At 41.7% G+C, this 16,279-nt stretch overlaps 1 protein-coding gene across 20 annotated transcripts in view; it reads right to left on the bottom strand.

Annotated features, from left to right (window-relative positions):
- LOC135494256 (disks large homolog 4-like) overlaps positions 1-16,279 on the bottom strand; it is a 148,402-nt gene that overhangs the window by 88,097 nt on the left and 44,026 nt on the right. For 18 of the 20 annotated variants that reach the window (XM_064782130.1, XM_064782125.1, XM_064782127.1 and 15 more), the window contains one exon: positions 476-526. The exons of 1 other annotated variant lie outside the window; for it this stretch is intronic. In XM_064782130.1, coding sequence (XP_064638200.1) covers positions 476-526 — 51 coding nt within the window. Of the gene's footprint in view, positions 1-475; positions 527-919; positions 1,688-16,279 lie in introns of those variants that run through there. One more of the 20 variants, XM_064782146.1, reaches the window with a different exon arrangement.

The following is a 16,279-nucleotide window of genomic DNA, read 5'->3' as shown; positions in this document are numbered from 1 at the left end:
AGACATCATACTCCAAAACCTAAAAGATGAGACTTTTAGCAAAGGTGACACTGACCCTCCACTAAGCCACTAAGCCAGCTAGCCAGATTTTTAAACCCGATTCCTTAAGTGTCTTCTCTCTGCAGATACCGAAGCAGAACTATTTGGCCCAAACGGATACCAGATTTAGCAAATTACCTGCTAGCGTGATTGATTGGAAGCAAAAGTATGCAACAGTGGCTAACTTTCAATTACCAGACCTCCTCAGCTGAGCTATGCTTCGGCAGCAACTGCTGTGGGTAACACTCCAGTGAAATCAGACCGACCACCAAGTCCCCAATGCCAACGAAGTCACTATCAACTTTCGGCAGCAACTGCCATGGGTAACACCCTAGAGGAACTAGGCCCTTTTGGAAAAGCTCACCACCAAGCCCCCAATGCCAATGAAGCCACCCCATACTGCGAAATCATTACATCATATTTGAAATGTTCTCACCAGCAATGGTTGTCTACAAGAAATGTCGCTATTCTCAGCCGAGGATGGACACTGAAAAATCACGTATCGTAGAAACTTGAGATTTCGCTAATCGGTTATACCATAGACATACAAAGCTTTTGAGATTGTCTGTGATACACTTTTCATGCAAATCATGACTGCGACCATGCAACCCTGGGCATCTTATCCACACTGAACGCTGAAACGCTCCGCAATGGATTACAATTGTGACTTCAATATTGCAGAATGGATGTCAATTGTGACATGGGCTGTAGCTTGAGCTGTAAAAAATCTTTGAAATTAAAATGTTTTTGAAAAAGAGCTGAAAGAAAATGGTCTTGTAGCGCACTTTACACTTCTCATACACTTCTCATTCCGTTTTGAAGGTTTACCCTGAAAAGATGCAGAATGTCAAAGTTCAAACAGTGAGAAAATAACACTTACTCTTTGGTACATAATCGTCTGGACCACCTTTCTGAAGCTGACCGTCTTCTGGCCGTGCGGGCGACCAGAATGGGACGGCGACGAGGACGATTTACTGCTATGATGATGTCGATGACTGCGTGGTGGCTGGCTGGACACATGCTGCCGAAGTAGTGCCCACATTTTGCAAAAATATCATATATCCGTGACACGAACTAAGCCGTTATATTCCTGAGCTTTTTAACCCTGTGATCTCTACACTGTATTCTGAGCACACTAGAAATATTCCTTAAAGGTGAACTGTGTTTAAAGACAATCCAAATCCTTAAAGCTGAACCACCTGTTCTCTCCAAAATATGAAGGACTTACTCCGTTATGAGTGCCAACAGAAATCCTATCAGTTAGAGCAGTCACACATCAACCGCCAAAATATATATAGCAGTAATTAAACTAAGACATCCTAATGAGGGAACTTACACACTGGCTCAATGAAATTAATGAAATCAATGACCTTATAAACGATGACGATTGTCTAAGTCTTTTTTCATGTCATCTTGTCAAAGATCTTTTCGGTGATATATTTAGTGTCTTCATGAGTATCCTGATCAATCCATGATAGTAGGCCAAGCTCAAGGCATTTTCCTTACGTCATCTCAACATGGTCGTTGTCTCTACAAAGGTACATGGCAGAGCCAAGAGCAAAGAGTGAAAGAACTTTCCATGTGAAAATACTGTCCTTCGAACTGCCTTAACAAGCAAAATGTGCCTCTCTAATGGTTATTTTTTGTCAGATTTCGAAAATTCAATGTTCTACGGAGGGCTGAGGGACATATCTTTCCATTTCTGTTGTCAAATTAGGCCCTTTTTAGGAGAGGGAAAAATGAAAGTCCTCCAAAAATCGGAAATGTCTCAGTTGGAAGCATACGGACCCTGAGGAGTTGTCAACTGAACTATCAGCAGTAAGCCTGGTAGGATTCCACGTTCAATCATGATCTACTTTTCCATTGTATGTCGGCTGCCTATGTGAATTACAGTTCCAACCGATTCATGGCTCTAACTGCAGTCTATCCTTTCGATGATCAGAAGATATTTCAATTTCAACTGAATGAATTTGATTCATCACACGACCGCAAACAACCAGAAAAATATCCAAACCAAAAAAATCTGTCCTAAATGAAGAGCTGGCACACCAACAAACCAGCATTTACCTAGCAATCCATGATAACTATTCCTTCTGAAAGAGAATGTCGTCAAAAAGAGCCAATATATGGAACTTCAAGGCCTCTCTGCTGCCAATTTATCACACACCAACTACGGGTCAGAACTATCATTGAGTATTCCCATGTCAAACCTGATTTCTGTCGACAGTTGCTAATCGATACTTAGTTACACCATCGACTCTGATTGCTGTATGAGGGCCAAATGATTTTGTTTTGCAATATTTGTCTATGATTGTTTTTATGGAGGGTAATATTCTATGGGTTAAAACAATTCTGCTGGCGAACATCATTCCCCAACCCATTGGGAACCCATCGTCATAACTGAACACACAGCTATATACCCCACCTGCAGTAGAGTGTATAACACACTGGCACTTGTTAAAGAATTATCAATTTCCTAAAACTACCCATAAATTGTCAAAACGAGGTTTAGCATATTGCGATAAAAGCCAATTCAACTTTCGCCGAGATTTACTGCTGTGTTTCGTGTAATCACCAATTCGCTTCAGATTTTAATGACAAGGTTGGTTGAACATTTGCACCATATGTTCTCGGTGATGACAGTGCATTGAATAAAGTAACAAATATGAGCCTCGGATGTTTGTCTGGGATTACAAAACAGATGCATTTCCTATACATCAGTGTACAGGCAATGAATACTGTAAATGTTGAAGTGCAGAAGAGAATGGTATCGCTAAATTCCTTATCATTGTAAAAACAACCATTCATGGAATATCAAATCAGTGTGTTGGGTCAGCTTCACCATCAAATTCTACACCATGAGGGGAAACTTGTTTTGGTCCCAAATACCAACCATCAATAGAGGCAGAATCCTACAGAGCAGATAATGAGACTGAATGAATCTAAAGCTACAGATGAGATAATCCTTTGAAGGGTAATCCTTTGAGATAATACTCTGAATGGTAAGCCTTTGATACGACCCGGTACCATCAATCAATCACCATCAGGAGACAGAATATCGATGTTCAATTCAAAGATCCCGAGACGAAAATGAGAATCGTATCGTCAGTAGTCTAACGAATCTTAACAAAATGAAGAGCAACATCTGTTCTCGATCACCTTCTTGGCACTGACCACACCATGCTTCCTCCGAAAGTGCAAACTCTCAGCTTGGAGATTTCAGTTCATGCCATGATCTAAAGTACATCACATAAATTCCCCGCAATAAGAGGCAACACTTGTTCTGCGCCAGCCTCTTGGCACAGACCGTCAACAAGTTACTGGTGAAAGTTTACACCCTGTAACTGTGCAGATAAATAATCAGAACTACCACTGAATAGTTAATCGGCAAAACTGTGTGGTCTGTACCAACTGACGCATGGCAGGAGAAGTCCAGGCAACCAGCATGTTCCAACCTGTCACACATCCAGGTTGGGTATTATTCAAACTTCTGCATCGTCCTCCAGAGCACCTACAAGACATACAGGAAAGCCCTTCCCAGATTCTCCCAAAATCAGTTCATCCGAGTCCACATTTTCCTCTTTTTCCCTGATACAGGAATCAATCGTAAGCTATCTGGAGTTCGTCTGAGATTTCCCAAGCTACGCTCATATCGTGAGACGTGTTTTTTTGTCAACTCGTTTGTGGTACAATAATCTCAGCTCAGCTCCTTGGGGAAATCTTGACGAGGAGAAATGACAGACATAACAGTAGTCATGAGGGGTTCTCCGTCGTAGAAGGCCAAGCCGAAAATCGGTTTAGCATCTCAAAGCTTTGCCTGGTGATTCAATATCTCTGGAGTTGGTCTGCGATTTCCCAAACTACTTTGGCTATGTGGAAGTTGTTTATTTGCCAATTTGTTCAAAGTACAATAATCACAGCGTCGCTCTTAGGGGAAGTTTTGACGAGAGAAATAACGGACATGAAAGTTCTTATTCCTTGTGAAGATGTACAAGAGGAGAAGTGCATGAAGCAATATATAATGAAACATTTGATGAATTTGGAGGTGATCTTTATAGCCTCGTTGTTAACACTGCTGGCTACACCACAAGATGGCCACGGTTCGATCCAAGGGAAACCCAAATTGTATTTCCGGGTAAACTGGTGTGGCCTTCAAGGAACTAAAATTCTCAGCTCTTCACAGTCCTTCCAAAGAGATGTAAAACCAATATTCCTTGTATCTTGTGCCCTATGTCAGGGCAAGAAAAGACCCCAACAAGAGAGAAACATGTGGAACTCTCACTCGAAACATAAATTGCCATTCAAACTGTATCATACCATCAACTGTCATCAAAACATGGCCAATAAATTCATTTCCACGCCATTCTGGCAAATCGTTCCAGTTGGTTCTGACTCGTGGAATCGACTGATGGCGTGCGCTATAATTGCCCATGCGGATAAAAAATCATATTGACGAGTTGAAAGCTTTCATATTGTGCTGGGTCCATGCCGTCATGTGCTATAGCCTTGGTATTGACAAATTATTAACTCATTCTCGGACGAGGATGAATGGCATTGGCAAAATGCTTGTGAACGATGAACTGGGGTCAATGTGGCTTCATTAACTCAAGTGAATCAGTAACTTGTCCAACAATCACTTTTTAAAATAACTTGATTGTGGTTTTGATCATTACTTGATTGTGGTGTTGATCATTACTTGATTGTGGTGTTGATCGTTACTTGATTGTGGTGTTGATCGTTACTTGATTGTGTTATTGATCATTACTCGATTGTGTTGTTGATCATTACTTGATTGTGGTGTTGATCATTACTTGATTGTGGTGTTGATCGTTACTTGATTGTGGTGTTGATCGTTACTTGATTGTGGTATTGATCGTTACTTGTTTGTGGTATTGATCGTTACTTGATTGTGGTGTTGATTGTTACTCGATTGTGGTGTTGATCGTTACTCGATTGTGTTATTGATCGTTACTTGATTGTGTTATTGATCATTACTCGATTGTGGTGTTGATCATTACTTGATTGTGGTGTTGAGCGTTACTTGATTGTGGTGTTGATCGTTACTTGATTGTGGTATTGATCGTTACTTGATTGTGATGTTGATCGTTACTTGATTGTGGTGTTGATTGTTACTTGATTGTGGTGTTGATCGTTACTCGATTGTGGTGTTGATCGTTACTCGATTATGTTATTGATCGTTACTTGATTGTGTTATTGATCGTTACTTGATTGTGGTGTTGATCGTTACTTGATTGTGGTATTGATCGTTACTTGATTGTGATGTTGATCATTACTTGATTTTGGTGTTGATCGTTACTCGATTGTGGTGTTGATCGTTACTTGATTGTGTTATTGATCGTTACTTGATTGTGTTATTGATCATTACTTGATTGTGGTGTTGATCATTACTTGAATGTGGTATTGATTGTTACTTGATTGTGGTATTGATCGTTACTTGATTGTTAATCTTTGGCACTGTTGTGGGGCTTTGAACCAAAATGGCAAGACCCACATTGGCCATCATTCAATCTCTATGAGCTGCAGCAAAATCCATTGCTCTTGTCAATTTATTGTTTTGATCATCAAAATCATCATAGTAGCTTCATTCTCCCTCAGAATCTCTTTTTTATGACAGAACGCAACACTGATGAGTTCCGCATCAAAATTTTCTTCCTCATTGCTGCAAACAGAATCAGCTGGCAAGCAAACAGGCCAATTCCACGGCAAATTTACCAGAAGAATCGAAAATAATTTGCAAAGTTTGCTAACAATGTTGTTTGTGGTACTGTGTTTTTTGTGTCCATGTTTTGATGAGATCGTCAATGCTGTAATACAGCATCATTATCCCCTATAGTTCATTTTACTATAACGAGTATTTCTCTCACTGCATTTTTCAACAGTTTGTAATATGCAATAATTGTCCTCAGACATGAAGACAATTAAGCTATAACAGACTAGTGTGACTATCTGTGAAATTGATACCACAATAACAATCTTTTAATGTTGATGCCATATACAATATCAAAATATTGAATGATATGATCTATATAAGTTAACGTTAGCTGTCATGGTGACCACCGGCAGCCCCTAGCACGCAAGGCTATTTCCAGCAATCATGCGGCTAGTTCAGTGAGGACGATGTCATTCTTCATTGCAAGATGTTGATTTCGATCATTAGCACCGAACTATTTTGGTTATGACAAACAATATCAAAACAATGAATGCTACTGGTGCAAATGTGGGCAATGAAAGCCTCAAGCATGCTACGCTATTTCGAACATCATTTGTGACACCGAGGGCAATATTATCCTGCAAAGTTGATTCTTGAATGACAGCTTGTCAACAACCATGTCACATGCAATCTCAAACTGCCCACAGTCATGGTGACCGGTGGAAACCTTAAGAATGCCAGACTATTTTTAACCATCATGTGAATACTGCGAGAGTTCTCCAGTGTGGATTTTGTCTAGGCACCTCAGTGTTTCCACTAAACTTGACCTCATGATAAGGACACCTCTCCATTAAGGACAACATTTGTCAGTCTTGAGATGATTTATACTGTACTACCATATACTACCATAATTCATCGGTAATTAAACCCACAGTTCATCAATGATGAATGCCTGGTCATGTACCACGAAACGACAACAACGATATTTCATTGCCGCTCATTAAATTACGAGAGACATGGTTCTGTCATTGGCATAGGCGCGAGTCACGCTAACACTTACTACATAGAATAGTTTCTTTTTTTTCGCTAGTGTGCTAATCTGCTAATGAATGCTATAGACTGGTATGTCGCATGATAAGTGATAGTGCTAGTCTGGGAACAGCATAGGTTCATTTGGGTCAGCGCTATTGAAGGATATGAAAATCTGATATTTTTCTTTTCTTTTCCTTTCATGCTCGCATTTGGTTTTTCTTTATCAGAAACCAACCAAAAATGTATCATTGCACTGAAAGAGTGCTTATTTCAAACTACTGTATCAAAAATCACCTCTCTAATCAGGACACCTCTCTGTTAAGCACAGCACTTGTCACTCCCGAGGCTGTCCTTAATAGAGAGGTAGCTATAACCATCGTCTCCGAAGGAGACCACATCACTTAAGATATCATATGATATTGCAGCAGAATCAATTCATCACATGAGCACATACAACATTGACATATTCCATGGACTTCTGTTTCCCTTCCATTGATATGGCAACCATTGCCCAAGGCTAACTGGCTTGACCAAACAGAACCTTACATGTGACAGGTTCTCGTGTTTGGATTGTGTCATATAGCCCTTGGCTTGACTCACAGAAACGATAGAGAAATTAGCTGCATTCATTATTCAGATTGGACGTTTCAGCTTTTAACATATTGACCTTGGACACAAATCGTTGATTTGATGACGATGTTTCTCTTTTTTGTTCCTTATTTGTACCAAATTTGGTGGGTTTTGCTTGTTTTTACCTGAAACCAATCCTGAGAGGGAAGAAAAATTCGTAGGAAACGACTATCCGTCATCAGCTTCTTATTGCTTTCTCACTGGCAGTTTTCAAAAGTGGTCATGACCAAAATCTTATCGAACCTCACAACCGATGTTAGACTCTAACTGGCCTTACTCCACCAGATGTATAAATGGGTACTGGTCAGAAACGCTCAGGTTGTAGCACTGAATCAGAAGCTCATCAGAGTTCTAATCAAAGGTTTCAGGATAAACTGGGGTTGGGGTGTGAAGTCAGAGTATAACCTATATCATAGTTGACAACAGACTGTGAACTCCAACTTTAACATCAACAATGAAAACTAGGAAGCCAAACAAAGCGTTGAATGCAAGCAGACCATCATCTCGAAAAACATCCCTATAGACACAGATTTAAGCTATAATCCCTCTGACCTCGCAACATCCCGCTGGCCACTTTCCCATCAAACATACTTGAAGCTGCCATGGAAAATCCTATACCACATTTGTAGTATCATCAATACGGCAATAAATCTCTGCTACATCATGATGAATGATATTTAATGGTGCCGTGTACCCGGTTCTTGTCACCTCAAGACTTGATGAATGGGCGGGGTGAGGTTTAAATCATATCATCACCCCCACGAGTGTCAGCGGCAGTCCCCATTCTCCCAAAGCAGCTAGCGAGACAAATTTTTCTGGTGAAGCTTTGATTCAATTTTTTGGTGAGGTTGCATGGTGATCCTTGGGACAACTTCTCTGGTTGCAAGAGATGTGTCAGAAACCTGAAATATTTAGGGATATCATTTCATCTACATGTATGTTTCATCAAAGTGGCATATCGACTTATGTCACCCTTGATATAAAGTGGCTCAGGTGTCGATTTGAATACAAGACCACTTGTTGCGTAGTCCGGCATGCAAACCACATGCCACCGCTCACACCACACTTTAAAAAATAAATCTCTGCAATGCCAGGCATGGCTACAGCCATTATAAGCTGAAACCTTCTGTTAGAAAAAGTTGCTATCCATAAGATGCATCAATGGGCAAGGACGCCTCACCACTGCAGAAGAAACTTGGCAAAGTCAGACTGAGAAAATCTGTGGTGTAATTGCAGAGGAAACATCAGCAGTAGTTAAATTTACTCATGGGACCCAAGTTCGTGTGGAGCCAATTACAGTATGGTAATCCGCCAAAGGTCAGGGTCATTATTCATCGAGGGACTGACACATGGATGATAATCAAGGCTGAGACTTTCGTGTCTAGTTTTTATCTATCCAATCCCCTGAACAGCACCCTTGGTAGTCCCCTCTGACCAAAAAGCCAGGCTCTCCAATTCCCCATGCTTCCACCTCGTCTCCTGACCCATCATAGCTGGTCCGCCGCTGATAATGTTATCACCGGGCCTTTATTGTTCTTACCAGTCTTCTTCTTTCCTACCACCCAATACTGCACCCTTGGTAGTTCCCTCCGACCCACAAAGCCAGGCTCTCCAATCCCCATACTACCATCTAGTCTCCCCTGACCCATCATAGCTAGTCAATCCCCCGCTGATAAAGTTGTCATCGGTTCTTAACTTTCCCCTAATCTGGACCCTTGGCAGTCCCGGCCTCTGACCCACAAAGCCAGGCTCTCCAATCCCCATACTACCATCTAGTCTCCCCTGACCCATCATAGCTAGTCAATCCCCCACTGATAAAGTTGTCATCGGTTCTTAACTTTCCCCCAATCTGGACCCTTGGCATTCCCGGCCTCCGACCCATAAAGCCTGGCTCTCCAATCCCCCATACGACCATCTGGTCTCCCCTGACCCATCATAGCTAGTCGATCCCCCACTGATAAAGTTGTCATCGGTTCTTAACTTTCCCCCAATCTAGACCCTTGGCAGTCCCGGCCTCTGACCAGTAAAGCCTGGCCCTCCAATCCCCCATACGACCATCTGGTCTCCCCTGACCCATCATAGCTAATCGATCCCCCGCTGATAATGTTGTCATCGGTTCTTAACTTTCCCCCAATCTTGATCCTTGGCAGTCCCAGCCTCCGACCCATAAAGCCAAGCTCTTCAATCCCCACACGACCATCTAGTCTCCCCTGACCATCATAGCTAGTCAATCCCCCGCTGATAATGTTGTCATCGGTTCTTAACTTTCCCCCAATCTAGACCCTTGGCAGTCCCGGCCTCTGACCAGTAAAGCCTGGCCCTCCAATCCCCCATATGACCATCTGGTCTCCCCTGACCCATCATAGCTAGTCGATCCCCCGCTGATAATGTTGTCATCGGTTCTTAACTTTCCCCCAATCTCGATCCTTGGCAGTCCCAGCCTCCGACCCATAAAGCCAGGCTCTTCAATCCCCATACGACCATCTAGTCTCCCCTGACCATCATAGCTAGTCAATCCCCCGCTGATAATGTTGTCATCGGTTCTTAACTTTCCCCCAATCTAGACCCTTGGCAGTCCTGGCCTCCGACCCATAAAGCCAGGTTCTTCAATCCCCACACGACCATCTGGTCTCACCTGACCCATCATAGCTAGTCGATCCCCCACTGATAATGTTCTCATCGGTTCTTAACTTTTCCCCAATCTGGACCCTTGGCAGTCCCGGCCTCCGACCCATAAAGCCTGGCTCTCCAATCCCCCATAATACCATCTGGTCTCCCCTGACCCATCATAGCTAGTCCGCCACAGATTATGTTGTCATCGGGTCTTTATTGTTCTCATAATTGAGCTCTACAGCCCCACAAATTCATCTAGCAGGTAATGTGTGAATCGTGATGTGAGACACGCGATGAGCAGGCGAAGAATTTTCAAGATGGCCCAATAAAGACGTGTCCACGAATAATGGTGCGATGAGAGACAATACACCATAAAAGACACCACAATGTACCAACATCAAACGTTTTTCTGACCGATACTTCAAACTCATCCGGCCTTACGATTTTACCTTTTACTACTCCAAACAAGAAACGCAAATATTGAAAGCAGAATATCATTCCACCAGTAACTTCTCAAGCAATTTTTCAATTTCAATTCGCCACTTTGACACATCAGCCATCAATCGCGAAGGCAATTATAAACCAAACCTGTCACTTACATCCACGGCAGAACTATGCTAGCATGCTAGGCTAAGACATATAGATGCATCCATCTACTGCTAATAAATCCTATACGCAATCACTGAATCTCTCAAAAACTGCAATTAATCCACACTTTTGGAAAGAAATCTCAAAGCCATTCTCCTCTGACATGAATAGAATGCTATCCTACTTGTCGAGAAACAAACACTTAGCAACAGTGCACAGTGTATCCATCTACATCCAACTAGCTAATATACTGATACTCTCCATGCTGAGATAGCTCAGCGTACAGGAACACGTGTCAAGCATACACTCACACTCCAAAGCTCCACAGAGCAGACAACTTAAGCCGAACTTGTCAACTCAAGTTCCCAGAATTATTCCATCCATATTCTATAAACGTTACCTCGGATATCCGCTAGCAGCAGATGGACGCATACATGGGCTAATATCGCTAGCCCGACGCGACGACTAGCCAGCTGCACATGAATGCTAGCTAGCCTTACATTGATAACGCCAAACGCTCCATACAATTAACAATGTAGAACTATCGTACAAGTTATCAACGTTTAACGACAATCAATAATGGGCACCGAGGGACAGGGTGAAATCCACTACGGGGCAACAGTCCCATCGGATAATCTGTGACACTAATTGTCACTACGTCCCTGGAATGAAATATTAATTTGTGATTGGACAACAGACTGTCATATGTTGAAATATTGGCATGGTTGTGTCAGAATTGATTTGGTCAGATCTGATGATTTACTGGAATGGAAATCAAATGTGGACACACTGACAGGGTGCAGTCCACTACCAGGTAATCGCCCCCCTGCGTGTGAGTGAAAGACCTCGGAACATCCCATTGGCATGATAATAAATCACCAGGTCTTAAAGGGTAGAAATTAGATTCACTTAGCGACGTACGACAGGAAAAAATTCAAAACCGTCTGAAAAATCTACATCCGCTCGACTTGTATGCATTGCATCTTCCGGCAACGAATCATAATTGGGCACAGGGGATTTGAACACTTCCTATCGATTTCCTGTCCTATTACCGCGTTAAAAAACCCGAAGTCATCAAACTTAACTGCCGTCGACTGTCAGATACTATCTTGTGAAAGTTTTCGACTGGTTGGCGCTGTGGGTACCAGCGCTGCATGTTGCTGATATAAACTCTCCACAGAATTGAGAGGTCAATTTTGCCGGTGCCTAATCGTAGTAGCAGGTAAACCCTCAACATGCTTTGGAGGAGGAATATAAACTCCCTGAAGAATGGCTTCTCCAAGTGCCGAGAGAACGCTCAAGAAGAAGAAAATCATTAGGAATAACGAAGATTAAGGTCATTTCCACCTGTTGTCTATTTCAAGCAAGGGGACGAGCTTGTTGATGACCTCAGTGCCTGCCGATGTGACAATGCATCATTAGTGTACCTGCAGTTAACCACCTGAATAATCCATGCAATCTATCAATGGTGATTTCTCAAGATCTGCATACGCTAATACCAATCACTGCTATTCATCAAAGCGATACAAGCCCCTCTTGGGAATTGAGAAATTTCATTTGTTGATTTCAGCGACGGTTATTGCTTTAAGGTTTCTTCTCATTAGAACGAACATTCATTAGAGAGAACATTCACGTCTCTCTCTATGGCCTACCATCATTTATTCGAATTGAGTTACGTTCTCAACGTGACGATGAATCCTTACCATTCATTGCATTGGTCTACGTTTCTTTGAACTTTGATTAGGAATTACGGCCCGTTTGACATTGAGAAAGTAACACTTTGATGTTTGGCTCTTCTATAAAGAATCAAATAAAGGTGTTTGATGAAAAGGATTTTAACGGTTTGATGCAGTGGTCTTGTATAAAGAATCGAATAAAGGTGTTTGATGAAAAGGATTTTAACGGTTTGATGCAGTGGTCTTGTAAAAAGAGTCAAATAAAGGTGTTTGATGAAAAGGATTTTAACGGTTTGATGCAGGGGTCTTGTATAAAGAATCGAATAAAGGTGTTTGATGAAAAGGATTTAAATGATTTGATGCAGGGGTCTTGTATAAAGTATCGAATCAAAGTGTTTGATGAAAAGGATTTAACGATTCGATGCAGGGCTCTTGCCGAAAGTATTACATCAAGGTGTTTCATGAATGCACGGCACTTGCAGAAGTTATCGAATTATCCATGAAAAGGATTTTTTATCAAGGTGTTCTGATTGGAATGTCTTTGACAGGGTAGAAGATTTGAAATTAACCAATGTAACCAATTTCAGCCTGATTAGCCAAAAATTGAAGCTGTTGGAACAGCAAATAGAACAACGATGCCTGGTATTGAACACATTTTTTTCCCAGACGTTATTCAATCGATACGTCGCATGAATGCTCGGGCAATGAACCTGCTGGCATGGCTCACGGTATCACTCAAAAAATGCATTAAACGATTGAAAGAGGACGTGTACTTAGACCTCATTGCCCTTGGCTATTGGACACAAGTCGATATGATCTCTGAGGGGGTCTTTTTAGACATTATTGACCTGCCCTACGATAATTAGCTAATTGTTGCTGGCTTTTGTAGCGGTGAGTTGGCATGCGCTAGTGTTATCTCAGGCCAAAAGCGACCATTTGATCTGATTTGATCAATTTTGGAGTCATACGATACAATAACAGACCAAAGCGAACTCATTGATTGATTGGTCAGGAGTCAATTACGACCATAGACCAATCAATTGAGAGAAACCGTCAGGCTTTTCTGGGCAGTATTCGCACCCCACTGGAGGATTTCCTGCTGTTCCAATAGTTTAACTCCCCCATTCACGTTAAAGGGAGACTATAGGAGGAGCTAGGGCCCAAATTGGTAAGAAGCTCAATAAAACGTCTTGCTCAAGGAGAGAAACAATCATGCAACGGTCGATTTGATCCCACAACATCCCAGTCCAAGTCATAGCAATCCTACCCCAATCCACCATCGCCGATATTGCCAAGTACTTCAACCAAGCTGAGCACGACGACACTATCGGCATCACAACCTCATTTCATGAAAGATTCATGACAAAGCGACACTTGGCAAACAGCAACAGGCCATTTGATATGACCGATTGGCTTACGATGCAAACCGAACGCCCAATGACATGCTAGATTTGACTGCGAAACACCCGAATAGCTCTTATCTGTTGAGTCACGATATCAGGCAGTCAATGGCACCATAAACTGCAAAATATTTTCCCCTTGTTACTTTTGTGATCTGAAAAAGGTTATTCTTTGGGGAATTATGAAATACCTTGAGGTTTTTCCAATCAAAAAATATCTTTAAAACAGCAATTCTAGGCTACATGTACTTGAAAAAACCATGAGATTTGAAGGGCCGAAAAAAAAATTGGTGGTTGACAGTGGTTTACCTGAACATTTGGCAACCAGTTGACACAATTTACGAAAAATATCCTTTTTATGCCAAAGACTCTCATTTGATCTAATGGAAGAGATAATTTTTTAACCGCTCCTTAGACACCGTGATAAAATCCTAGCTTACTTTGGAAGTGATATGCCCTGATTGCATTAAAAGATAGGACATTGTCTAGCTTCAGCTCGAAGCTGCAAAACAGAGTAATTGCGAGCTATATCAGGTAAAGGGGAAACCATCTGAGCGCCAGTTACCCCGAATGACCTCACGGCACCGAAGACTCATTAGCTCTAATGACGGAATAAATCTAAAACCTCTCCTTAGAAATCACGATAAAATCCCAACTTATGTTGAAAGAAATATGCCCTGATTGCGTTGAAAGAAATGACATCATCTGCTTGATCAACGACAAAGTGCTGAAAAAATTGCCTCGGCATAGAATTTCGTAACTGAGCATTTGAACTATAAAATATTTTTCAAAGAACCATCTAGAGTGACAACGACCCAACGTGACCTCATAGCTCTAGAGACTCACATCAGCTCAGATAATGACATCATTTTTTAAAGCGCCTTAGAAACCGTGATAAAATCCTAGCTTACGTCGAAGCAATATGCCGCGATTGCGTTGGAAGAAATACAACATCATCTGCTTGATCTACGACAGAGCGAGAAAAATAGCCTCCGCTCTGTGACGGTTCCTTTGAAGATGTTTACGAGCCAAGTAGCACTGAAGCCAATTCTCCAGCATCCGCACTCGAGGTGTATGATATTTTTTCAGAATGCGGTCGTTCCTTGTTTGTCAAAGAGGTTGCTTTTTAGAGCAACAGGTACATCTGTGACGGAGTCGGAAAGAATCAACACATCTGTTCTTGGGTTACGCCAAAAGTCACACCTCCAGCTCGGGTTTTGACCATATTTGAGCTGCACCATCGAGAGTTTTAGTACGACTATGATGCATGATATCATGGGCTGTTGCACCATTTGGGTGAATTCCTTTCAATCCAAAAACAACTTCTTTATATGAAGTCAATTTTACCAAAAAGCTTTCACACCAACACGAGCAAGACGATTGAAACATTCTTTACAGAGTTCAATGGGAGCAACACGATATCTCTAAGAAATAAATTTTAATCAGTAGAGCCAATTTGAGCTGAAAAAAAACTTTATGAGATGAATGGATAGAACGCCCACCAATTTCGATGTGAAATTCTTTAAAAATATCAGCGATTCATTAGTGAAGAATACCCACAATTCATGCAAGCGAGACGGAATTTAATATTTATTATGGTATGAATGAGTAATCAAGAATAGCACTCGAAGATTGGGTTGATCTATACACGGCAGCTGATCAAAATGATATATTGCGATATTATTAGGGACATTTTGGTAATTTACATGTCTTTGCATCCGTTGGACCGGTTAGTACGCCACACTCTTAACAAAGTAAAGGTTTTTGAGCACTGAAGAACCTTTTGAAGATTTTTCAGCCAAAACAAATATGCAAGCCAGAGTGGTTTTACAGCTAAGAGAAAAACCTCTTCAGAATCCCAAACCAAATAGGGCCTTTACAAGTGCATGGCCTGTTGGATCTGGTGTCTGAAAGACTCTGCACTGATGGCCACTAACCTGTGGTGGACTCCCAATCCTTATGGCCAACAACACACTTTGGTCTTACTCTGATCTCTCATATATAACCATCACCATATACCTCTTGGCCGCCAACCAAATACAGAAAATATCGTCCGCCAGCCGGCTGTTATCGATGTTGTGAACGTCTCGATGGACGCCCATTATTTACTTCATTGTTCGTACGCAGGTATTGCCAGGCCAGACGGCTAATGGTCCATCCCCAAATGGATGATGTCCGAGTATTCAACAGGTCATTTTCCATCTTGAAACATACATCATCTTTGAGTTGCCCAAATCCACTTTATCAATCGACATCAATCTTTTGCTCTGAAAGCATTTGGAAAGTCAAATCCACACCACATTCTGGTAACACTGGAACTCTTTATGGATAATCTCATGGTAATAATGCGAAAATTCTGCCAATTCAAACTAGTACCAAAAGATTGGCTGGAATTGCCAAGTGTTCGCCCAACATCATCAGGGACATTAACAGAGCACGAAGCTTCGTTTCCGATGCATGACATACCCAGCGAATTAACTTTATGGTCAGACGGTGTCCTGATCTAATTCAGTTAACAGTGCCGGTGGGATGAGGCATTTCATACATATTTGTGTCCGACATGCAAGAATTATAGAGGTTCTAATTTGTCTGTGTTCCTAGTAGAAAAATGTTGTGACAGAAGAAAGGCT

This window comes from Lineus longissimus, chromosome 10 (genome assembly GCF_910592395.1).
Source record: "Lineus longissimus chromosome 10, tnLinLong1.2, whole genome shotgun sequence".
NCBI classification, from domain to species: domain Eukaryota; kingdom Metazoa; phylum Nemertea; class Pilidiophora; order Heteronemertea; family Lineidae; genus Lineus; species Lineus longissimus.
Note: the sequence above shows the minus strand (reverse complement) of the source record. Positions and strands in the feature narration are given on the sequence as shown.